This window comes from Aulonocara sp. 'chitande type north' Nkhata Bay, linkage group LG18 (assembly GCF_057382095.1).
Source record: "Aulonocara sp. 'chitande type north' Nkhata Bay isolate Kocher_YH1m ecotype deep benthic linkage group LG18, A_spYH_male_GT1.1, whole genome shotgun sequence".
NCBI lineage: Eukaryota > Metazoa > Chordata > Actinopteri > Cichliformes > Cichlidae > Aulonocara > Aulonocara sp. 'chitande type north' Nkhata Bay.
Window position 1 is genome coordinate 3,178,424 of NC_141361.1, and position 26,393 is coordinate 3,204,816.

Here is a 26,393-nt window from a genome sequence, read left to right on the forward strand (position 1 = left end):
GAAAATGCCTGATTATTAAACCAGCTGCTCTTGCAGCTCTACGTGAGCTTTAGTCCTCCAATAGTGATGTAAACCAATGCTGGAATAAGGAAGTGATCCTACCTGAGTCTCTGTAACAAGTTTAAAGAAACCAAACACACCTGCATAGATTGTGTAGAAAAATAAATAAAATGTTGTCATTAAATTCTGTTCAGGTGAAGTTTATTACACATCAGTTTCACACAGACTCTGGAAAATAACTGAGCTATTTTCTGATAATTGAGGTGCATCTGAAAGTGTGTCTGCTGGTTTTAGTTAAAACTGGTTAAATTCCAGTTTTTTTTAATCGTTTTTAAAGCATAAATTCTTTATGTGAAGGTGCTAATAGTTTTAGATGTTTACTGCTTTAACTATGTTAATATTGTTACTTCTGCTCCAGCAGACCATCTGTAATCTTCACCCACACACAGAGAAAGTGCATGTCTTCAAAATGACTGGGGATGAGAATCTGTTCCAGTAGTTAATTTCCTTGGAATTGCTAGTGGAATCATTTATTGCCTACTGATTCCTCTTATTGGTTCCACCTGCTACAATCAGCTGATTTCAGTTTGTGTGCAGAGACACAACAGTAATGTGCAGCAGGAATATGGACCTTACTTACTTTTTATTGCACATCCTGCTAACACAACTTCGGCTATTTGTAAGGACCTGCACAGACAGCATGCTAACATAAAGCTAGCCAAGTGTTCTGTATTCCCAGAGGAAATAAACTAGACTGAATGTCATGTCTTTGAATTAATGTCTGCTTAGCAATGGTAGTGACTCTCAAAGCAGCGCCGATAAGAAGCCAATGAAAATTGATAAGAGAATCAATGAGAAATTAAATTTATGTGTTATTCATAATCAAATCAGCCACTAAATTCTTATCAGTTCCCATCTTTACTAGGGACCAAAATGTTTCATGTTATTTTATAGTTATTAGTGCTGTCAGCGTTAATCTCGTTAAAATGACATTAACGGCATAACTGCATTGATGCGCATCAACGCCGTCCAGCCCCACGCGCAGGGCGATCCACGCTAACTCGCTGACGGAGATTTGGCGCGTTAAAACAGTTACGGCGTTAACTTCATTTTAACAAGATTAACGCTGACAGCGCTAATAGTTGTAAATGTTATAACTTAAAAAAACAGTTATTTATTCCATATCAGTTCAAAAACGAACGTGACTTTTATAACGTTCAAATGTGACCTCAATCGAAAGATTAACAACTAAAATCAAGCCAAAGCAGACGCACAGAGCAGCAGGTGGTGTGAAGTGTGAAGTTTATTGGTGTTCAGGAATGTCAGAGCACAGCGAGTCGACATCAAAGATGCCTGAAGGGCTCTGCGGTCGGCGACAGGGGTGGACAAAATAACAGGTTGAAACAGCTCTGCAGAACCATAAATATGCATCTGTTTAATCACCAGTAACTGAGGATACAGAGTGCAGACGAGCTCCAGGAGGTTTTGAGGTGTGAGCTGGTTGTTTCTCAGTGATACAGAAACGACAGCTTTTACTTTGTGTTACCACAAACAGAAAAAAAACTTTGTTTAAATAAAATACAGAAAACAAGTAAAAATGATGATTTCACAGGCCAAACATGGAAGAGCATGAAATCTGAACGAAACCATCACCGCAGAGCTGTTTGTCCTTTCTGTATGATTTTATCCACCTTTCATGAACAGAAGCATTAAACACACAAACATGAAGTCGCTGCTTTTTTGGTTTCCGTACTTTTCCCCACAAATTTAAAACCACTTCTTTTTTTTCTTTAAACACGTCTTGTATGATCCTCGATCTTCACAATCAACATCACAGGAAGTCAAATGAACTGCATACTTTTGAAGTACTACACACATAATGGTCCACATGTAACGAGCACAGTGAGAGTCTGAACTTTTTCTTTGAGGTGATTTTTCTTCTTTTAAGAGGAGAACGTGATTTGACCTAAACCTCAGAGCAGCGTCTGAAAAACGAACCGTGAACCTTTAAAACAAGATGCTTCGAAACGAGTCCACGTTCAGCCGGCGCACGAGGCCGTAACAGAGACTTGTTAGAAATATTTGTTTTACGTTGAGCTGCCACATTAACTCTTGACAATCAAATAAATGTAAAAAGCAGAACTTTAAATGAAAAAAAGCAGACTGCTCAGTTTCCCCTTTTTGATTGTAATCATCACCTTTCAGTTTTTCATGAACCGACTGTTTCGACGACAGGAACAAAAACTGTTTTTCTTTAAAAACAGTCTCCACAGGAACGAGCGGATCGTTTACACGTCAGAAATTTTAGTAGATTAACAGAAGATTTATTTTATACTCACTAATTTCTATATCAGATCTGAAGCCTGTCTGTGATTTCATCCTGTAGAGAGCTCAGGTAACATGTCGCAGATTTCTCATTAACTGGACGGACTTCCAGCTGGTGACAGGAAACGGAAAGTTCAACTTCCTTACATGAGTTCCAGAGTTTAACTTCAGCTAAACAAAGGTGTTCACAACCAGCACAACTCAGCTGGCTGCAAACACCTTTAAAACTCAGTGTAACGGTTACTTGTTGGCAAATATTTAAATTTAAAGATTAATTAAACCCACAGGATTTAAAATTAACTGACAGATTTCAAACTGCGGCTTCAGACACTGGCTGATGACCTGAGTGAGAGGAAGACACTGAAGCAACGTGAACGTCACTCTCACTTTCAGCCTGTGACGAAGAAATCTGTCCAGAGCGTCGCAGAGAAACGGAAAAACAGTTAGAGGATAACACTGTAACACTGATCGGGCTCACTCAGCTGCAGAAGAAGAAAAACAGACACAAAAGCAGCAAAAACAGAATAAAACAGGTTCCTCAGAAGAGCTCCGGGCGGCTGAAAGCAACAGTTTCTCCTTCATGAATTCTTCATAAATATGAAACGATAACTGGTGACAGGCGATCCTGGGAGGACTCCAGGTGTTTCCCACTTGTGATGGTCGTGCGCGTTTGTTGACAAAGACAAAAACAGCTACAAGTTTAACACAAAGAAAAAACTTAAAAAAAATATTTCTGAACCCTTTTTGAACAGCTGACCTCCAGCCGGCCGAGGTCGGCGCCTCAGCGGCAGACGGGCTCAGTTCAGCTGCTGCTTTCCTGCTTCACAAGTAAAAACTAACTCAAGGCGTCTATCAACAACAATTAAAAAAAACACTACAACTCTGATGGCGGTACTGGAATGCCCGTGAAGCTCAGGACTGCCTCTCAGTATCCCAGGTCCAGCTGGATTTTGTGCTCAAAAATGGCGATTAGCAGCATTATGCAGAAGCCCAGCAGGATGCCGGCGTTCTGGAGGAGGAAGAAGCCCCAGTGGCTGAAGCCGTGGTCGCCGGCGTCATTGTGCAGCATCTCGGGGACCTGAAAGAAGAAAACTGTCTCAGGCTCACAGACCCTCTGCAGAAAACAGGAACTTTTCCCATGAAGGAGGAGGAGACGTTAGTTTAAATGAACGGACAATGCACCGCACATCTGCTGCAGTACCCGGTTACACCACTAGGAGGTAAAAAAAAAATTCGAATAAGCTTTTCTAGAGTGTAGAGCAGGGCGACAGCCACGAGAGGGCGCCTTTGTTCAGGAGAAAGAAGCTCTGCTGTGTTTTCCAGCACTAAACCCTCCTGCAGCTGTTTTTCAGACGTACAGACATTTATATGACGGGATTTTTACGATTTATGAGATGCCAATAAAATGATGGCAGTATCTTCATCTCAGGCTGAACTCTGCATTTAGTGTCAAGCAAAAGGAACATTTTTTATGTGGAATATTCATTTAAATTTCACAGCATTAAAAGTGAACCTCTCGCTCTATGGATCAGGATGTGAGAGTGGATGCTCCCTTTTGATTGGCTGGAGGGTAATGCTCACTTACCATGTCCACCAGGGCCACGTACATGAAGAGCCCGGCTGTGAGGGCGAATATCCACGTGGAGATGTTCTCGGCGTAGTGTCCAATCAAAATCCCGGTGATCATGCCCAGGTAGGCCATCATGGCCGACAGCACGTTGTAAAGAATGGCCTGACGCACCGTCATGCCAGCCTTCAGGAGCACCGCAAAGTCACCTGAGAATCGGAGAAGACTGTTACTCACTACGACTGCTGCACCCGCATGATGGATGTGGATCAAACCTCTGACCGTGAACTAAATTAAGGATCAGACTGTGTCCAAGGACAGGATAACTAATAAATCAAAGTAACATCAGAGAAACACGTGAAAAGAATCAAGAGCAGGACTGTGCACAAAGACAGACGTGCTGCACAGCTCGCTCTGAGCTGGTGTTGGTTGGTTCAGCCTTGCAGCCACTGCACTGTTTCTCTTTGCCTTCATGCATTAAAGATCGTGCAGTTTGTGGTGTATTTTCAGGTGGTTGAGTAAATGAGCTGCGTTGCTTTTGCAGAAAGGAACGAGCTCTTCAGCTTCTGCTGTTCCACACATTTAAACCTTGTCTGTCTCTTACTGTGATGTTACTGCTTCAAAACGACTGCACAACGCAGGAATCAGCTGCGACCAACACATGCAGGCTGTGAATTTTTGATTTCATAACAAAATAAACACGCTGTGACCTCCCAGTGAAAGGTTTCCATATTTAAATGAACAGATGTTTAAAAGTCTGAAAGAAGGGTTTCTTCACTCTTTCAAAGCCAATATCTCTTTATTCCACCGCAACAATAAAGAACTTTATGTAGGTAAGACTGAGGCTTACAGAGAAAATATTCCACTGAGATAAGATGAAAAAGTCTCACCCAGCTCATGAGGCAGCTCGTGGCAGAAAACAGCCACAGACGTGCTGAGACCGCTGGACAGACCCTCACTGAACGCAGCGCCTGCAAACAGATAAACATTAGAAACCAGCAGCAGCAAGAGGCAAACATCAGCATGAAAATGCACACCTTCATGTCACTGTTTACCGTGGCTGAGGGTGAATCCTCCTGACGTTTAACTTTAATCACCAGTTTGTTCTAACATTACTAATTCTGCCGTCAGTGGTCAAGTATGTTAAATATGCTGTGCACCAACTTTCTAACCTACTCTGTGAAGATGATTTCTGTGCACCGAACTGACACTTCATCCCGTAACTCTCTCATGTTTCTACTTTCTCCACTCCCATCAGTTTCAAACAGTCTCGCTTCCAGACTTCAAACTGTTGAGAAGTTTAAACCCACTAATTACGACATCTGTCCCTCCAGAGTCTTCAGAAACTTTTGGACCAACGCCACAATCTTTCATCCGAAGTTCTTAATCTTTGTTGAGATTCTTCAGTCTGGTTTGAAATGACATCACAGCTCTGCATCTTTAGAGTATTGCTGATGTGAGTCATTCATTGTACGACTTGTGAATCGTGAAACGTTGATTTCCTGTCTTTTGGTATCCGTGGTAACACACTGAGTATGTTCAGCTCATATCTGACTAACAGCTTGTTTTCCATCAGCTTTCTGAAACAGCTTCTTCGGTCTGCGGCGTTCCACAGGGATCCATTTTAGGCCCCGCCCTGTTTGGGTCCATATTGTATTGCCTATCACTGCAGACCACGCCCACTCACACCTGCCTCAGGTGTAATCAGACACTGACTGGTTCCTTAAGCTGAGGCTCAAGAATTTCATCCCCATCAGTGACAACAAAACCACATATTTAGTTTTTAACACCCTCACAAATATAACTTCATCTCTCTCCTGCAGACAAATATCCAACTGATGACTTGTTGAATGGTCACTTCCTGTGGTGACATGACAAACTCTCAGCACCATGTTTATTCACGTCAAACCAACCCTGCTGGGCTCTGATTGGTTAGAAACTGGTGTGTTTGCTGTTAAACAAGTTCAAGACAAAAAACTGAAGCTAAAGAGGAAGTGACATCACGGGTTGTGACCCTTCTACTCACCGATAGCGAGGCCGTCGCTGAAGTTGTGCAGTCCATCTCCCATGATGACCATCCAGGCCAGCGTGGCCACTCCGGCCTCCTGGAAGTGCTGCTCCGAGTAGGAGTGGGAGTGGCTGTGCGGGTGGTGGTTCTGAGAGTGGTGGTGGTGAAGGATGTGATGGTAGTCGTGGTGGTGGTGGTGCCTGCTGTCCGTCTGGCCAACCGTGTCATGGAAGTGGGAGTGGCATTTGTTCTCGCAGTCCTCGTCGGTGTAGTTAGCGGCGCTCCCCGACGCTCGGCCGTAAGCCTGCGGCGAAACGACGGACACCTGCGGCGCCAGCATCACCTGCTCCTCCTCCGCCACGTTGCTGCCGTGCAGGCTGCTCGAGTGGTCGCCAAACGTGCTGGCGCCGTTAGTCTCCACATCTGGAGACACAATATGGAGATCTGGTCAGGTTAGGCCGGGAGGTCGACCTCCACCTGCGCCGTTTCAGAGGTCAGAGCTCTGTTCTCTATGGTGGAGCGACCTGCAGCTCTTAAAGCCTTCACGCCAAACGTGACATCACAGTTGTTAACATGCACCAAGCTGACACAAGCCTCCATACAGAAACACATCTCAGCTCTCGGCTCGAGTGACGCTCGGCTTCACTTTGAGTTGTTGAACAAAACACGAAATAATTCACCTTCACTCGGCTTCACGCGGTTCTCCTCCAGCGCCGGCTGTTTCTCTGGATCCGCGTTCTCGTTCTGATCACACTTCTTCTGGATCTGCGTGGAGTTCGTACAAACTCATCAACATCAACATGAAAGGACCAGTTTACAGTTTTCTGACAGCAGCACGAAGGTTTGTAGGCCAGAATATTTACAATTACCATGAATGCTTAAACGCCTTCATTTTACCTCCAAGTCAGACACCAACTTCTCAACAAAAAAACCCATGAGATGAGAAATAAATAGTTCCTTTAAGAGTGAACAATCAGAACAGAAAATCAACATGTTACAAAGACTTATTGTTCAACTTTGTAGCTGCTGTGTGCAAAGTGTCCCAATTAACTCTAACTCTATCTGCACAGAGAAGGAAAGCTGATGCTAAATCAGACCGTTCGTGTCCGACTGTATCGTTGCAAAGCGTAAACAGAGGATGCATCGATTTTTCATGACGTTTCAAAAAATACAAAACTGCAAAGTCATGTTGAAACCAAAAGCCGGCGGCGATCTGCAGCCACGCAGGGGAGGCGGACTTCAGAAACTCCCTCAGCTGAAAAAAGGCGACGACAGCAAAATATGTTCCTCAGAGCCAAACCTCAAAGTGTTTGAGCTGAGTCGGGGATTTTTGTGAAAAACTGAAATTTTGAGGCGTTTGTGTTCATCCAATTTCATGGCAGAAGGCTGCGCCGCACACTGCATGTAAACTATGTGATCAAAGAGCTTTTTTAATGAAATCTCCCACACATCTGTGAAGCTGTCTCAAAGATCTGTGCAAAGCCCCAAAGAAAGATCCTGAACTTTGACATCAGGATGTTTGGATTCTGCAGCTGACGTTTGACAAACAGGCCGTCTGCCTGTAAGACTGTGACTGTACGATGCTCTGTTCTGACCTTTGGTTATTAACTGAGGGCTTTAAAGTAACTAAATTCTAAGTAAGAGCGGGCTGCATGATGTGACTCAGGTCTCAGTGTGTTAAACAGTCAGTTTAACAGTTTGTCTGCACGAACAACAGGAATCAGGAGTCTTAAACGTCATTCTGACTGTTAGAGAAACTCGCCGTCTCTGACCTTCTGTTTCTTGTCCTTGTACATCTTTCCGAGCGTCAGGAAGTGCTCGATGAGAAACATGAAGTAGACGCCACTCAGAGCCGTCAGGCCCTTCCACACCGCGTCCAGGTTCTCCTCGTGCTCGTGGTGTCCCGTCATCGCTGCATCGTCGTGGTGATGGTGTCCCGTCATCGCTGCATCGTCGTGGTGGTGATGGTGGCCTCCCTGAGACTGATCACACAGCGTTAGCTTAGCATAAATATGTGACACAGGGGGAGCAGCAAGAACTAAATAATTAGACTGAAAGTATCTCATGTATGTTTACACATCGACTGATGATGATGATGAAGCTCTTTATTATCAGAACAAAAGCAAACAGAAAAACTGTCACAAATCTCTGTAAACGGTTACAAAATGTTCTTTATCTGACTGTTCTTAAAAAAATAATTTAAAGTTGTGCTTGTTGTGATCTTTGAATGCGTATGATGTCACACACACATGACACACACACACGTGACATATGATCCTCATTTATAATGTGTGGAGTCTGCGTGTGTCTATGAATGTGTAAACACGTTGCAATGGCCGCTTCCCTTTTGTCCACATCGCTCTTGAACAAGACGTTTACAGTCTCAGTGAGTTTTCACTGGAAAAATCAAGACTATGATAAAATAATAGAATAATTAGAGGCTGATCAATCAGCCAGCTGCTGATTAGAATCAGAGACGTGATCTACCTGATAGATCAGGTTTGGTTTTAGAGCTCGACAAAGAGTCAAATTTGATAAAAAAGGGATTCGAACACTCGCTTCACCTCACGGCTGCAGTAGATTTACAAACGTGCAGCTAAGCAGCCTCTGTCTGCTGGCTCGCTCGCCGCTGCGTTCAACAGCTGAAGTCATTGATCACTTTAACTTGAGAGCATGAACGTCACGTGTTGTAAGACTTCCTGTAAGTCAGGTGGTCGCACTCTGCAGGGACTCACGTGGGGGATGAGGTGCAGGAAGGCGTCGCCGCTCAGCGTGCCCACGGCCAGTGCCACCAGGAAGCTGAGGAGGAACTTGAAGAAAACTTTGTTCATGAGCGGGATGAGGACGACGCCGAGCAGAGACAGCAGGCTGATGATGGTGATGGAGAGGAACCCGCCGACCCACGCTGCAACACAAACACAAGCTTCAGGAACATCAAAACGCTGCTGACAGTAAACACCGCACCGTCTCTGCTTCCAGCACACGACGCTGTGATTCTTCAACTTCAGGCACAAACTCAGTGCCGACCCAGAGCGATCCCTGAGTCATGTCCTCAGACTGGTTTCACTCTGCTGCAGCAGCACAGAGGCGGCCCTCGAGCAGTCGCAGTCTGAAGTGTCCTCACTGTATTTGTGTTATCTTTGATCATTTATTCGTTCTTTCCCTGATGAACTCTACAGGTCGTCCACGTCCAGCAGCTCAGCTTTCTCTTGCTGTGCAAACAGTAACTGCAGACCGCTGGACGGACACGTTCACAGGACCACAAATTTCACTTCAAAGATGCTCTCACCTGACACGAGTCTGCAAACGGAGCTGCTCGATGAATAATCAGTTTTAGTTTGATTCATCTGCAGCGTCTGACACCAGCGCTGTCAGATCATTTTCATCACACTATCGGACATTTCACAATTACATTTACAGACTACATGTCGTCATCCATCCTTCTTACGATTACTACGCTGTTGACACACAGCTGTGGCTTCCTGAATACATCAGCAGCTTCTCTGACCTCAGTAAACGCTTCACAACTTCCACTAACTGGATGTTTTAATGTTCAAGCTCAGTCTCAGTGTTTGTACAGTGAGCTCGGTCATTACACGGCCTCCTCGCAGCATCAAACCTGCTGCTAAGAACCTCCAGAGGGTTCAGATTTGACACCCAGTCTTGTTTCTTTTACTGTCAGCTGATAACTTAAAAACATGCCTCAGTCTCCTCAGACCGACTTTGTATCGACATATACAGTTTAGTTTATACATGTGCTTGATTGTGTTTGCATTTTAGAATATGTCCAGTTCTTTATGTTCATATCCAAACTTTATGACTGCATTTTAAAAAGTGTGATACAAATACCGTGTTTACATTTCATATTAACTTTCCTCCCACACTGAGGAGGATTAGGTGGTGCAGACGGCTCACATTAAACGTACCCGTGGTGATGTTTCTGCTGTTCTCCCCGCCCATGTGCTCACTGTGGTCGTGGTCTGAGTGGTTGTGGTCTCCATGGTGACCGTGAGCATGCTTGTGATGCTTATGCTCTAAAAACAGGAAGAAGGAAAGATGAAATTCAGAAGTTATTACTTCATTCTTACAAATTCAAAGAGCCGTAAGGCTGAGGTCAGAGGACGGGACACTGTGACAGAGTGTAACTGGTTTAAACTGGTTCACCAGATTAAACACCACAGGCTTACACTCAACACAAACACACTGATGATGATGATGATGATGATGATGATGATGATGATGATGATGATGAGCAAACAGTTCATCATAAAATACAAAATGCTCCTGATTCCCAGTCGGTGGCAACATTTCCCAAACACTCGGATCTGTTTTTTCCAGCCATCGAATCAAATATCAGGATCAAAATATCCAGATCACAGCAATCAGACCACAAAGTCAGAGTCTGACAGCAGTAATCAGCTGCAGTCCTGCCTGAGGGGTTTAATCCTGGTGGGAACTTTCCTCAGATGTTCGAAGGCCTGGAGACAGACGGAGCTGCACTGGGAGCAAAACTATTTTAATTTGAATCCAAATGTTTGGTGATAAAACAAAGACCGTGCTGCATTCAATGTTCCTTCTTTTCTTTCCTTCCTGCCAGCCGTTCACTTCACATTTAGTTATTATTTCGAGTTAACTCATCACTACCCTTTACCTTTGGAGTCACAATAGAGGCCCAACGCCTAACCAGATGAACCTGTCCTCCTCCTCCTCGTTTTTGTTTGGTTTCATTTGAATTATAGTGACGGTTAAAGAAACTGCCTGTAAATGGTCCCGTGTTGAAGTTCAGTAACAGCACGTTTCTTAAAGAATAACTGTGTAAAATAATCGAGTTACCAAAATGATTCTGATTGGTGACGTGACTGAGCAGCCTGTTGATTCCAGGACAGAGTCAGCGCTCTCCGGAGTCAAACAGACGTGTTCACTGTCACACTCGGAGCGAGCGAGTCATGCAGCAGGAATGTGATTTTACCAGAAGATCCAACAAAGTGCCGCAAACGCTGAGCCAGGTTCACCGTTCAGCCCAACAGCTTCAAACAAAGAGCAGCTAGAGTCTGCTTAAAGAAGACGTCAGTCATTCGATTTTACAGCAGAGGCAAGAAAATCTCGACTCAACAAAAAATAAAATGCTTGTTTTTCTTGTTCTGCTTTCTTATTATTTCTCTGGTATGAAACACCGAAGATCAGTCAGCAGCTGCACACATTTTCCTGGAGATACTGATGAGGAGTTTTGGTCCTACCTCTCGCCCCGTGTGCCGAGGCGTCTCCGTGCAGCACGCACGCTCCTCCATCGATCTGGTTGAGGAGGGCGGGGCAAAGAAAGCTGAAGTCTCTGAGCGTGACGCCGGCCTCCTGAGACATCCCGTGTGAGGAGAGGATGAAGGAGGCGTTCAGACACTAGAGGGGGAAAAATTAAAACAACAACATTGAGTAAAGAAAACACCTGATAAGAGACTTGATTTATCACGTGTACGAGTACAAACATCTCGGCTGACATCAGCTGATTTGCTGACTGCGACTGAGCCAGAAACCAGTATCGTACCTCTGAACCGTTCTGGCTGCGGCCGTGGGGACGATCCTGATCGCGGTCATGCTCGCTGTCGCCGCTTGCGGTTGCTTGTGTCTGGCTCTCAGTGACGGCGATCCTGGTCGTTTGTTCCCCTGACGGTCGCCCCTGGCTTCCATCTTGCTGTTTCACCACGTGCTGAGCTCTGTATGTCACCGTGGTGCCGACCTCCTGAGCCACCGCCGCCACTGTGGTTTTCTTGTCATAGAGGTTTAGACGACTATCTGGATCCTCGCTTTTCTTTCCCACGGCACCGTCGTGGTTGTCGGGGGTGTCTGGAAACTTCGGGGGCTGTGAAAGTTGTTTTAGGTGATCAGAATTGCTTTCATGGGGATGGTGGTGATGGTGGTGGCCTTTGTGGTGGTGGTGGTGGTGGTGGTGATGGTGTCCGGGTTGCTCGTGATGCTGCACCATAACAGTCCTCATGCGACCCAGCCCCACACTCTGAAGGAGGCGCTTCAACCCGGCCAGAGAGATGGTGCCGTTTTCTCCATATCTGTCAGATTTAATGGAACAGAACGATTAAACATGGCGCATATATGTGAGGCCTGCAGCCACCTGTGCAGCTAACACACAGACTGACGATCGATGACTTCAGCTGCTGACTAACAAACCAGCTGCTGGACCAGCTCCACCTGTCTCACTGCCAGGAGCTCACCTGTTGAACAGAGCCTCCAGGTGTTCCCTCCGGCTCTGCTCGGCTCTCTGGGCGTCGACGACAGAGGACAGTAAACGAACCGCGCTGTTGGTTTCCATCGTGGACCCGCTGCAGTCTGTAACGGCGCCTAATGAGTCGCCACTCACGGCGAAGAGAAACATCAGAACCAGAACTGCACTCATCTCCTCTTCTTCCTGTGGACAAAAACAGACGGTAGACATGTTGACACGTCAGGAAGAGGCAACACTGAGTGAAACGATTACATTTGTTTTATTCTTGGACTCTATTACAGTCCTTGTGTAATCGGTGGGCATCTTATCCTGGGCCTTCCTGGGTCCTCAATTTATCCTCTTCTACAAACTGTTATTAGCCCCTCCCACCTGAAGCCAAAATTCTTCTGATTGGCTGCCCCTCGTACACCAGAGAGCTGAGCAGTAGATGAAACTGAAACTTTTTAATTATTGATTATTGATGAAATTTCCCAAAAGATGTTTGATTTATTCTATAGACAGAGCAATGAAGCATGGGGCATCATTTGGGGACATTAACTAATTAACAGTGATCATAGACGAAAAATAAACTCCAACATTGAAACTGTAATATTCTGCTACCAGTGTACTGCACTACTGTGTATATAGATATAAATTTCTGCTCCCTTGTATAGTGTATATTCTCTTCGATTGTTGCACAGTATTGTTGTTCTTAGGCATGCTGCTTCGTCCACTTTGCTGCGAATTTCCCATCTCTGAGACAAATAGAGTCTATCTCATATTATCTGAACAGATTTCCAATGCACTCATTATCTGAAGTAACATTTATCTTCTGAGACTACGTTTGCTTTAGCTAGGTTTAACTAGGGCGCAGTTTTAGATTCCCCCCCTCCACGGGTAACTGATCAAAAACAACCCTTATTACATATTTATATCACCTATTTATATGTAATATCTACTCTTAAAACCTAATATTAAAATAGTAAGCTCCAGCACTCATCACAGGATACTAATGAAGGATCCATAATCACGAATGCGTGGTAATTTCCCCACAGCCTATAGGTGACGCCATTCTCAAGTATAGCCGTATAAACAGAAATCACAGAAATTCCCCAGCTTACTCACTCATGTCTGTCTGTGTTTCTATTTAAAGGATTCACCATTTCACCCTCTAAATAAGAAACCAAAGAAACAGACTGAGACTCTGCTTTTCTAAGGAAGTGAAAACAGTTCACTGAGTCAAAGGGGATTTTAGTGCTCACTACAACATTACTGCTTAAATGTCCTCAACTTCAAGTATTGCAAGAACTTGCAGTCGAGACTCACCCAGTAAGTAACTACAGATGGAACAGATGCGCGCCACAGTTACAGTGAATAAATGACACAATAGAAACACCGGCAGCCCACCGTGACAGATGGAAACTGCACAGCAGATGAGATCACTGTGCAGAAAAAGGGTTTTATTTAAGCCGATCTAAGCAGCAGCTTATAAAGAATTTTATCACAATAAACTTGAAGTACGCGTCCTTTGACACGAGGAGAAATGTTAAAATTAGACGTTTTCTGAATGGATCTTGGTGTGCCGTTCGTCCAAGTTAGCGGATGCTGGTTTAGATCATTAGGAAGTTAGCTTAAAATAAGAAACCGATCGTATTAGTATTAATGAATACGAGTGTGCGGTGTTCAATTTTAACGATGAGTGACGATATCGCTCACCTCCTCCCCTTTAAACGGTGGTTTAGCCGGCTAGCTACGCTGCTACCCCTGGTTAGTTCTTAAATTTCTCGGAGGATGCTCAAAGACGATATCTGCCAGATGACCCGGGCCAGGCTTGGGCCTTGTGCTGCCGAGGCTCGGCCGCTCAAACAGGGCTAATAAAACATACAAAATACATCCCCGGTGGTACGAGCAGCCACGCGTGGCTGCATTTGACCCGAAACACAAACTCGCACTGGAGGTAAACAGTAACACGTTGGGTTTGTGCGCTCCGCACCAGCCGTGTGCCGTGTGCACAAAGACGACAACCCGGAAATCAGCACCAGCTCCTGCCGCCACCGCGCGGAGCGGACTGGACCGGCCGTGCTGGGGCTCCCGGCGGCCGCAGAGAGGTTTTAAGCGAGCCTTTTCAATGACCGAAACCACTTACAATGAGAGCTTGTGCTGCTTTTATCCTCTGCGGGGATGAATGAACGCTTCACGGTGCCGCTCTGTCCCCTTCGGTCCGGTAACCACGGCTGATGGATGCGTTACCTTCACTGGCTGTCGGAAATCTGAGCATACAAAGGACGGGGCAGAAGGAGGGAAACGAAAGGTGATTAGCATAACGACAAACTGAGCACGCTACCGTCACAAAATAGATCTGACCTCTATGTTTCAATTTAGATTGAATGTTTTACAAAAAAAAGGCTCTGCACATAATTTTACCAAAAATATAGATAGGATCACTAGTCTGATAAATGGAGCCATCAATACATCGATGAGTTGTATAGTCATTTTTTTTTTTAAATCAGCTACAAAAAAGAAGTTGAAGAAACAGAAATATACAAAACAAGCTACATATTGCTTTACAAAACAATAACTTGAAATATATTATCACAATGGATATTATATACAAGATATAGCACAAATTAACAGGATCCTGCAGGTTTCTGGACTCACGTTTTTGGCCACTGTCCTGGTGTTTTATTTAGAGCCAGATGGTGGAGAGCAAATTTACCAACTAATCCTAATGAGCTGCAGGAGAAAACAGTACAGATGCAACGCACAGACATGGATAAGTTTGCCATAACACCTGTCAGTATAAGCAGCCATGCTCCCTTACTTTAAGCCTTAACCAAGTGTAAAAACTGTGGAGGAACTATCCGTAGCAGCTGCTGTAAACATGAAAGGATTAACTAAACATGTAGGCAGCCTCCAGTGGCCATTCCAGGAACTGCAGTTTCACCGTTCATTAGTAAACTTTGATGGCACAGGCCAGCTTCGATGACAAACTCCAATTTATCAATGAAAATGTAAATTTTCACAGCTGAATCTTTTCTGTGCTTTATTTCCTGACACCTTGCAGGAAAAGACTGACCGATGTAGATAAAAAGGCTCGATTTCAGCAGACTTACGGAGCTCAATCAAAATATGTGCAGTGTATAAAATATGTTTACAGGCAAAATGCAAATTCTAAGCATGAGCCTTCCTACATAACATGGCAGAGTGATTCATAGTTTACAGGGACTCACTTTGAGCCAAGAAGCAGGAATAGAAAGCTCACAGTGATTTTTGGCACCTCCGTTACTGTAACTATCGTCTTCCTGAAGAACAAAACGGTTAAATCAGAGTTCTGCTGCTCGGATGTCGACTGAGACGAGTTCGCCTGGTTTGAATTCTTTCACTGTTTGCTGTTTAACGTTCACGCTGAATTATAAATTCTTCATGAGGCCTTCCACAGTTCAGCACCACACTGTCTGAGAGGAGCTCTGGCTTAATGCCTTCATCGTGCATTTCATTTTAACGGACATTTCTTTGTTTTAATCATAATTTTTTTATAATTTTATCCCTTTTGACCAGTTCTATTATTCGACTAATATTTCTTAAATAGGCCAGGTTGTGTCTGCTCCTCACAGATCGTCACTCGCCTGCAGCAGCTGATCTGTTGTGCGTACTAATGCACCTTTGATATTTCTATGATTTAATAATTGATTAAAACACTTCCTCTTTGCCTTTAAACCACAGTGAATTTGATTTATTGTTGTATTATAACAGTTTAGCTCTTTTAGCTGAGGGTCATAAACCTGCACGTGGCTCTCTTACATTTGTTGAATTTCAGCAGTAATCGTTAGCGCAGATGCTAATGTAGCTGAGATGTAATATACTGAGTGTGAACATTCTCAAAACTGTATTGTATATAGTATATTTTTGTTATTATGTAAAGTTAATTTTTGTAAAACTAAGGTTCCACATAGGGGTGGGGAAAAAATCGATACTGTGTAGTATCGTGATATTTTGTTTGCTAATAATGTATCGATACAGGGACGGCAGAAATCGATATTTTGTTACAAAAAAGGTTTTTGTGCTCTGACTTCAGAGCATGTTGGTCCTTTTTCTGAGCAAGAATCCTGACATTCCTTCACTGTCCAAATGTGTTTAACTTTTTTTTTGGCAGCAATAAACATGACAGTTTACTTATTTTAATTTAAGACATGTTTTATTTTAATTAAGTTTAAAACTTTTTTATTTAATGTAAAATTATATTTTGTTTTCGTTTACTTTCAAATTCTTCAGTTGCTGAAGGGGCTGCATAGTTTTCATAAATTGCATAGTTCAGAATAGCTATAATTGTACCAGATGGTTGCATTCAGTTAAGTTGGACTAGACTGTAATACAAACCGTTCAGTTTGTCAACAATAAAAATGACTGAAATGAGAGAAAGACTGAGCGCGAGACTTTGATATTAGATAAAATGAATATTGATAAAGTTTACCTTTATGTACAGAATCTGAATATCGCAAAATATTTTTTAAAAATTGCAATAATATCATATCGTGCGTTAAGTATTGTGATAACATCGTATCGTGGGATGCATAGTGATTCCCACCTCTAGTTCCACATGTCACTGTTGAAGTGGGGCATTAATCAGTGTGACACCATTTGTAAACATGCTGTGTGGGGGTTCCCGGTCGAGCTGCATGGACTCCCCACTGGTAAGGCACACTTTCTGTAGCTCCTCTCGCTGTACTATTATGTGTTTTCTTTACTAAGTATTAGTTCTTATGGCCAAAGTGTTTTTGATTACTTTGAACGAGGAAAATAATAATACGAACTGCCTTTTATCTGTTACACCATCCGTCTATGTGTTCCTTACTTGTGCTAAACAGGGACGAGGAGAGGCCTGCTGTTGCTGCGTGACACTGATTTTGCTGCTGCACTTTGTCTTTTAGAAAATAAATCCAGTTTCCAGCCAATCTGTGTCTGTCCTCACAACGTAGTCTTCCATTTGAAATCTGCTACACTAACACCAAAATGTTTAGTCCTGAGTCCAGCATCAATGCTGCTGTTTGATCAGCTGTATCGTTAACTGCAGCTAGAAATGACCTCTAAATGTCTCTCCTGAGAGTTTGAGGTTTCCGGCTGCTGTCATACTGGTACAGCACTTTAGACAAAGCCTGCTTGCATTTTTTTGTGCTCATAATTAAACTGAAAACAGGTGAAATACACTAAAGCTGCCTGTGGCAAAAAAAAAAAAAAGTTATTTATACTCAGATCTATGAGATTGCAGTTACCAGTAGTTCATTGTATCAGCTAGTGCTGTCAGCGTTAATCTCGTTGAAATGACATGAACGCCATAACCGCATTAACGTTAGCGCAGATTGTGGCATGCAGCCCTGTGCGTGGTTAGCTTGTTAGCTAAATGTTTCAGGTCTGTTTTTCATATTTAAAGAATCAAACTTTAAAGTTTTCTCCCTGGGGGTTTTATTATCTTTGTTACATTTGCAGAATAAAATTAATCGATCCCAATAAGTCAGAAAATCCCAGCAGCACTTGAATGCATCATAGGGGAACTGCAGAATTCTTAAGGAGGCCAGTAGTGCGCAACATGTGACTGAGCGCTGGATCACGTGACAGCGCAGTCCTGTCCAGGTCTGTTTGAAGGAGGAAGAGGAGGATGAATGAGGGAAGAGTCAGCATCACTTTGGTTTCTCAGAGGATTAGAGTCACGGTTAGAGGGCGGGAAGGAAGATGATTGGTCATCTGCAGTTGGTAAACATGATAATAAACACCAGTGAGAATGTGAATGAATTATTTCTATCTTCAGTTAAAAATAAAATTCTTCTGATGTGCGATGACGCTGCAGACTCGACGCAGAAGGAAAACTCTGAGCTCTGTGTCTGTCTGCGATTCTTTTCAGTCACTTTGTGCTTTTTCGCATCATTTTGATGCGCATGTGCAGAACGTTTGAGTTTCTCTGCAGTGATTTTGCACCAGTCTGTTGCCCCTTTGTGTCTTTTTGTTGGTTTCTGTGTTTTGGGGGTTATTTTTAATTTTTATGTGTCTTTCTGTGTCTGTTTGGACTCGGCTTATATCTCTCATTGATTTGCTTCTTTTTGTCTTGTCTGCAGGCCTCTGCTGTCATTTTGCGTCTCTTTTTTTATATGTTTGTCTCTTTATGTTCGTCATGTGTCTATTTTGTGCCTTTTTGTATTTTTTGTGCTCATTTTAGTTAATCACAGTTGTTGTGGATCTCCCTGTGGTCAGTTGTTATTGATTCGCCTCGTTTCTTACCATCTTTGTGTCTCTAATTCTTTTGCAGCTCCTTGTTGTTGTTTTTACGTTAACCGCCTCTTTAACCTTCCTGCACAGTTGGTGATTCGGTAATACTCGTGCAGCTTGTGCTGAAACAAACACACCTGTCACTGAACTTTGCTTATCTATTCCTGACTGGAAAAATCCTGCAGCTGTGACCTGTTTTCCTGTGACCACAGAAAAGGTCTTTTAACATCATACATGTGTGCAGTGTGCTGAATACTCTTACCACAGCGCTACTGTTCAGGTTTCGCTTCAGTGTGAAATGTTTGCAGTTCAGAGTCTCACGTTGTGCACAAAGATAACAGAAGATCAGCTGGGGACGGCTCGGTCTCAGAGGAGATAACTCCCCGCTGAGCTGAACGCTGAGCCCAGACGGATCCAAACAATCACCTGTCGCCCAAATCTGTCTCCCAACCCTCCCTCAGCACAAACAGCGGTTTGAGTATTCTGTCCACACCTGATCTTTGTGTCGGTGTTAACAGATGAACTGAATGCAGCTCGTGTTTTGTGATTATAAACCAACAGACAAACATGTTTTTGGCTCCTGAAGGATCAACGATATTTGATTAAGAGGGTCTGTAAACTCAGACTGTAGAAGAAGAAACGAAAATGACTGAAAAGAACCGTTTTTGTCTTCTTTTATTTATTAGTGACAACAAAGGAAAAGGAACAACTATATAGTTTCATTTTATTATATCGTGTGTGTGTGTGTGTGTGTATATAAATATATATATATATATATATATATATATATATATATATATATATATATATATTTCAAATTTCAGAGTGTGTTTTTCACCTGTTCATTAATTTCCCTGTTTCTATTTACATGCACATCATTTTTCATTTGAAAAATGAAGCTTTTATTTTAAAAGATGAAATAAAATTTTATATTTGGAAGCAAAAGGAACTGGTGGCGGCATTTCACTTTGCTGTTCTCTGCAGCATCGCGACTGTCTGCTGCGTTTTCCATATGTGGGCGTCGACAGAGTGAAGAGAGTCTCTCGCTCAAAGAACCAAAGTTACAATGTAACCATTTGACTGTCATCTTACTTTTACTAAAATTGAAGCTTTGTTCTTCAGTTAGATTTAGGCAATGAAAACTAAAACACTGTCCAGTGTAGGCAGTAACATGTTAGACTTGTAATGCAGAGCTTATGATTTGGGATGTTGCCACATTTGATCCCCATAGAAGATTATTGAAAACATCCACATGAGTGGAAGCAAAAGTACTTTCTATTGAAATCTATCAGTCTGAAAGTTGTGCTGAGTGTAACAAAAGAAACCAACATGTTTCTTTTTCATGACTATTCCACCTTTTCTCAGTGAATTGGTCCACAGTGCAGAATGCAAAGCTCTAAAGTTTCCACGGGTCTTTCTGTTGATGTCAGATGACTTGCATGTTTCTCCTACTTTGCATAAAAAATGCAGTAATGACGGCTGAGCTGGTGTAAATCACAGGATTTCTCACAGGAGTTTGGGATCATCGCTTATGATGATTATTTTTTGTCAGGTTTAGCAGTTTTGCGTGGACTTTTTTAAAACTTGAATGTGTTTCCAGCTTTTTACTGTAAAACTGCTCCGTTTTTGCCGTGAGCTCGTCTTCAGCAGCAGCTAATTCACATTTCCTGCTCTGCTGATTATTTGGGGCAGCATGATGGCGCTGTGTGAAAATAAAATGCATTGTGTGCGTTCACGGGAATGTGCTGATGAGTTTTATTTTTGGACCTCAGTGGAGCTTTGTGATACGAAGCAGAAACAGTTTATCAGGCTTGTTAGTACATCCTCAGAAATGATTGCACCTCATTCTAGCTTTAGGGGCACAATGGCAGTACTCTCAAAGGTTCTCATTAAACTTTCCTTTTACAAATGTTTATTTTTCAGTCATTTGGAAATGCACTGACTTTTCTTTTAAGGACTTTAAGGCTTGCTAACCACTCACAGCTTTCCCCTTCTCACATGTGCACCTCAGCCAGTTCCTTCTGGAGAGAACCCACCAGGATGGAGGAGGAGTTTCATTGACTTGAAAGAAATGCTGAAACGTCAGTACTTTATCTGACTTCTTTTGTGTTTGCTCAGTACGTTTTACTGGTTCAGACACCAAAAAACAAATTTAGTCAACAAATAGTACTGATAATAACAAGATATTACAAACTACCCAGTTATCACTGGGCATCAAAAACAACCTGGTTCTGGGGGTTTCTGTTCAATCACCTCTCACCTACATGCGACAGGCACAAGCATTGCTTCATTTCAAAGTCATGCTGACTGTAATGAAAAGTGTCATCTACAAAGGTTTGGGACTGGGAAACAAAAAGCTGGATAAGTAACAATATTACTGATACTAAAGAAAAAACCTTTTTAGAACAACTGGAGGAACATTTTGCATCTTATTAGGTCAGCTGGCAACAGTCCAGTAACATGATTGGGTATGAAAAAGCAGTTTAGAGAGGCAGAGTTTCTCACGAGTAAAGATTTGCATTCGTTCACCAATCTGCAAAAAGAAAAGGAAGAAAAAAACGTGTCTACGTTTGCAGAATAATTTTCCACAGTGTAAAATTACTGGAAAAAGCTGAAACTCAATATTCATGCCTGTGATCTTCAGGCCCTCGGGTGGCACTGCTTTACAAACAGATACGATGCTTTCAAAGCGCTGCAGAAACCTCCAGAAATCAGTGTGACCAGAGTTCACCGTCCATCCACAGACGCAGGTTAAAGCTCTGTCATATGATGAAAAGCTGTATGTGAGCACCATCAAGAAATACTTCTCTGGTCCAAAGCTCATTTAAAATGCACTGAGGGGAAGAGGGTTGAAATATTCTGGAAAACATGAATGCCACATCCACCCAGGAACCATCTGGGACATCTGGAAAGGTACCATCAGTGCTGAAAGGTATACACAACACATGCTCCAATCCACATAACATCTGGATTGCCATGAATGTTCGAGCAAGATGATATTAACCTGTATACTGCGTCTATTGTAACAGCATGGCGTCATAAAAGAAGAGTCCAAGTGTTGAACCGGCCTGGTGCAGTCCAGACTCTTCATCTACTGAAACGTTCATTATGAAAAACATGATAAAGATGAATCAGCATCTCAAATCTTTGGAACTGAGGTTGTAATAACGTCACATCTGAAACTACACGGCGAATCTTTGTGGTCTGTTTATTTTGTGACCACAGAGTAAAGATGTCATCTGCAGTTGCTGATCTATGACAGTTGAAGTTATGGCTGAATGCAACATTTTTCATCAGCAGTGCTCCTCGTCCTTCCTGCCAGCTCCTGCACCGTCCTTATGTCCTGTGTCTTCTGTGTTTTAGGGGCTTGAATCCAGAAGAAATAATACAAATATGCACCTTTTTCGCTTTAGTAACATGTATGTTTGCAGTTCTCGAGGTCTTTGAAGTAATTATGACTAACAGGTACATCTGTTAAGATTAGACCTGCACACTTTGCTCCTGTGTCTGAGGGATATTCTTACACATGAGTACAGTAAAATAAAAACTACTAAACTGTGGAAGGCACGTCCTGACTGTGTGCAGGAAGTCACAGTCCTGGGTCTCTGACCCATTTTTGTGTTTGTTACGGTTCTAGTTCGATGTCCGTGTCTCTTGAGCTCAGTCGTTCCAGCTCTGTGTCTTTCAGCCTTCGCAGTCGTGCACACGTCTGTCTGTTTTCTCGTCGGTCCCTGACCATCCCATGTGTCTTAGTCTTGCTTTCAGTGTTTGTACTTCCTGTTTTATTCTGACAGTCTTCTGTTTCATGTGCATTGTGTTCTCCTTTTACGCACACATTCATGAAGATGACCCGAATCACAGCCATGAACACTGATGACAGCTGAGTGGACGTTTCATCTGTAAGGACTCATCGCGTCTGTGTGGTGGTTCATAGCAGACAGGCGGGGCTGAGTAAACTGAAGACTCGCTGTACAGAGGTCAACATGTGATGCTCTTCATCTGCCTCTCATGTTCACACAGAGCTCCTCTCACCCAGCCCACAAGAACAATATTAGTGTTGGGCTCAGCTGAGGCTGTTGGGTGGGCGTGTTTGTGTTATCAGACAGCTGGAAATGAAGCTCTTACTGCAAAACGAGTTATCTTCCCGCACAAAGGGGAACAAGCCCAGTGCCGCCTGATTCTCAAAATATCTCAGACCTGCTGATAGTCAGTCCATGCATTTCAATAAATAATTAACAAACACCACATGATATTTAATGAAATGAATGAAAATACAGCTACAGCTACAGTCACAAAGCAAGCTGAAGTTTTTGTTTCATATCAAATACAGTTTATCAGGTAAAAACTGAGTTTTTTATGTTTCTAATGAGCTTGAAAGTCAATATTTGGTACGACCACCTTTATCCTTCAGCCTGAACTCTCCGAGGAAGAGCTGGAGCTCTTCAAAAACAAAAGTTACAAACCGAAACCCCAAAACATGAAAAACTACTGAGGACAAACAGTCTGAGGAAACAATATGTAACAGATATGAATCTTCCAAATGTTTCTTTAAAGCAAAGATAAACAGGAAGACATCTGTCTCACCAGCTTCTATTATTAAGTACTGAATTTAAATATGTACTCAGAAGCATCCATCTAAAATTAGAGAGTGCCCATAAAAGGAGAAACACTGCGTATGCGTGTTGATCTCGCTGTGACTCACTTCACCAGCAGGAAGTTTACCTCAGCCCCAGGTTTCCTCTCAGCGCTTCACCTCCACGTGTTCGAGCTGAAATGAAGCCTTGGGGGCTTTGGTAGATGACAGAGCGCAGAGTCATTTCCATAAATGAACAGTTGTGCCTCTGCCCGGCGCTGCTGGAAAGGTCGCGGTGAGGTCAGCCACAAGGCGGCCAGCGCCTTCATTAACTGTTAATGTGTAGCTGCAGGGTTGTGAGACGGGGGACGAGGCGTTCGGCAGCAGAGACACTTCCACCTTTTTCCACCGCGCACAGACTCGAGCGTGAGCTTCACCTTCAGCCTCTGCAGGAGGTCTGTGAGCAGCTTTAGCTCACTTTCAGTTGGCATTTGAACTTCTGTCAAACCAAAAAAACCTCAGAATGGAAGTGAGGATGTGACTCCAGCTGAAGAAAAACATTTAAAAATACCTCCCAGTCCTGTTAAACCTGTTTTACGTTCACTTCTGCCCGATTTCACATTTTCAGGTGGAAACAAACTCTGAAAAGAAGCTTCTCACTGTAGCTATAAGTTCTTTTACTGACCCATCAAAATTTCAAAAATGCACCTACATCTACAGAGCATCACCAGTTAAGCTAACATGCATGTGTGGACAGTGGGAGGAAGAACAACAACTCCAGAAGTGTTGGTGTTTGGAATGAACCGCAGCAGAAATGCACAGGAATAGCTCATCCTGCAGCACGGCCTCAGGTGGCATTAAAATGTTTTCAATGAATCCTTCAAAATCATTAAAAGGTTCATATAGTGCATTTTGCATATTTTGTTTCCTGGATCTCAGAGCGGCTGCGCTGCACTGTCTGCTAGTCAGCAATAACATGGAGACCTACAGACTTAATGAAATTTGGCTACCAAACCATGAGGGCTGAAACCTGGGGCGCGAACGTAGACGAGGCACCGTCTGTTTGCTGCTTCACTCGGTGCCATAACGATGGCATCGAGGCACAGCTGTTTAAATCAAACCAAACAACTTGTGTCGGTAACTTTCAGGAATTTGTGGGTTTGGTTTTCTGTTGATTATTTTCAGAATGTCTTTTGGTTCCATTTAACTTCACTGAACAATAAAACCTTAAAATTCAAAGTGTAAAACTTGCATTTTACCTGTTTGGCCAAACACAGCATGTCTAGTCCTGCATCAAGCAACACTTTAAATATGAACCTTTTACTCACTTCAAACATGTTCGTGCAGTTACTGTGAAGTTCAGTGATTAGTAATTAGATTGACAGAAATGAACTTTCACTGCACTCTTGTTACACAGAGTCACAGTCTGCGGCTGAAGCTGGAGAAAATATCTGTGTCATTAAAGAGCAAGAGTGCAGAGCTGTTGCATCATGGTCCGCATCAGTTCAGCGGGTGTAAACGCACCTGAAGGCTGCTTTTAGTCTCATTATTAGCCAATCATCACCCATCCCTGTGTTTGTATTTATGACAGGGTTCATTTCATCCCTGCTCTCTGCTCCCACAGCTGCATTTAGGTGGTGTGGTTGTGCAGTGGTTAGCGCCGTCGCCTCACAGGAAGAAGGTTCCTGGTTCGAGCCTCTCAGTGAGTGCAGGTGGTGATTCCAGGAACTCGGGCTTTCTCTCTCAGCCCAAAGACGTGTGTGTAAGGTTGACTGGCTGAGGATGAAGAAGATAAAGTGTTTCACGTGTAAAGAATAAAGTGCTGTAGTTAAACTTGTAGTCTAGTGTACTTCGAGTGTTGGGTGAGATTAGAAAGTTATAAATACAAGCTCACAGTTGACATGTGCAATATTTGTTTTTAATGATGGGAGTGAGCTGCAATAATACTGCACAGTGAAGTAAACCTCCACCAGGGGGCGACCTCCTACAAGAAAACCACCTCTGTGAATGACACAAATGTGCTCTGTCCTCTGCTCTTCATTCATTTCACTAAACACTTTTCAAACTATGTTAAATTATCTTCTTCTTACTTTGTTAATCTCAGGGCCGGATGTTTAATGATCTGTTTTCAGCACCATCCTTGAATTAAAGCTCAGTCCTCATATTATCCCCCCTGAGAGAAACATGAACACAAGCGTGTTTAGGTCTCCAGTAATCACATATATGCACAATATTGTTTTGCCATAACCTTTAAAATAAAAATGATTTCATGCCGTTAGTAATCAGTAAGGCCAGTACTGTTAAATGTGCATATTCAAACCACACAAACAAACACAACACTGCGATTAAAAGTTTCATTGAGAATTTAGTCATGGAAAATGTATTTACCGCCTTAGTTTAACCCAAACCACCTGGCACAGCATGTAGATGATTTTTAATATTATTAGTATGATTATTTAAAGTGATTTCAGCAAAGTGAAAGAGCCATGTGGCTATTTTTCAACCCTCGCCAGTAATTACAAACAATAAAACATAAAAGAGTAAAACTGTTGTAGATGAACGTGAGAATTGAAAGTGATGGCTCGGCCTGCTGGGTTTGCTTTATCATACTTTTTGAATATATAAGCAGTCTTGGATAATGATCGCCAGGAGAGCGCGCGAACACACCTTGTCAGGCGCAGACAATCAGCAATTAAGACCAGGTGACACCCAGAGACCGTTTCACTGCCGCTGCACAGAGAGCTGTGAGAGCGCGTTAATGGAGATGCAGTCCTCTAAAATAAACCGTAATGATTTAAATTTAAAGCTGTCGGCAGTTTTTAAAGTCTTCAATCAAAACTCTCAGTGTGTAATTAATTTCTTTCTTCTGCTCCCCGACAGTCTGCAGAGGGACGGCATCAGAAAGAGGGAATTTTAATGGAATAAGACAAACTTTGCAAGTTATTAACTTTAAATTTCTACCACAGACTTGAAGTTGTTTCATTTTTGAGGCAGAATGACCCAGTTACGGTTCAAATCCAGCCGATTGCACTGGCAGCGTGCTCTCGCAGGGAAAGCTCTTACAGTGTGTCGGAGAGTTTCATCAACTTTCTTTTAAGGCTTTCTTTAATATGATGGATGTGATGAAATTTATATGACAGGATGTGATGAAACCATGTTACGCTCCACGCGTTTATTTCACTGTTTTCCTGTGTGCAGGAAATGCTCGCCTGAGTTTGGGAGTTTAACGTGACAGCTGAGCGCACTGTACGCGCCTTTGTGTTTCACAGGTCTCGTTAGACTCATCACCGCCTTATGTGAATAATTTACACCCTCGCAGGACATCAAAAGATCGCCCTCGTTACTTCTGGGCTGATCAAAGAGATCAGAAACGGGATTTTTTATGACCCTCAGCAGATCCGATGACCATAATATATTTATGGACAATGCCCGCTTCAATCGAAGCCATTGA

General features: G+C 43.0%; 1 protein-coding gene across 3 annotated transcripts; it reads right to left on the reverse strand.

The window, feature by feature from the left end:
• Positions 1 to 1,283: 1,283 nt before the first annotated feature.
• Positions 1,284 to 14,914, reverse strand: slc39a6 (solute carrier family 39 member 6). Of its 3 annotated transcripts, XM_086271724.1 has the most exons (13): positions 14,770 to 14,914; positions 14,258 to 14,381; positions 12,122 to 12,315; positions 11,440 to 11,959; positions 11,138 to 11,294; positions 9,827 to 9,934; positions 8,636 to 8,805; positions 7,673 to 7,882; positions 6,581 to 6,665; positions 5,919 to 6,323; positions 4,783 to 4,863; positions 3,911 to 4,101; positions 1,284 to 3,403 (listed from the first exon to the last, which is right to left on the reverse strand). In XM_086271724.1, exons 3-13 carry the CDS (start codon positions 12,301 to 12,303, stop codon positions 3,251 to 3,253), a joined length of 2,262 nt encoding a protein of 753 aa, XP_086127850.1. In that variant the 5' UTR covers positions 12,304 to 12,315; positions 14,258 to 14,381; positions 14,770 to 14,914; the 3' UTR covers positions 1,284 to 3,250. The 3 variants fall into 3 exon arrangements, with proteins under 3 accessions (XP_086127850.1, XP_086127849.1, XP_086127851.1); XM_086271723.1 differs by lacking the exon at positions 14,770 to 14,914 and having other exon boundaries at positions 14,258 to 14,400; XM_086271725.1 differs by lacking the exons at positions 14,258 to 14,381; positions 14,770 to 14,914 and adding an exon at positions 13,828 to 14,132.
• Between the last annotated feature and the right edge of the window lie 11,479 nt (positions 14,915 to 26,393).

Excerpts from the sequence above, each read along its gene's own strand:
- slc39a6 (XM_086271724.1), bottom strand. The coding sequence starts at position 12,303 with ATGAGTGCAGTTCTGGTTCTGATGTTTCTCTTCGCCGTGAGTGGCGAC. Across the intron at positions 9,935-11,137 it reads CTCGGCACACGGGGCGAGAG|AGCATAAGCATCACAAGCAT; the intron begins GTAGGACCAAAA and ends TCCTGTTTTTAG. Across the intron at positions 7,883-8,635 it reads TCCTGCACCTCATCCCCCAC|TCTCAGGGAGGCCACCATCA; the intron begins GTGAGTCCCTGC and ends CTGTGTGATCAG.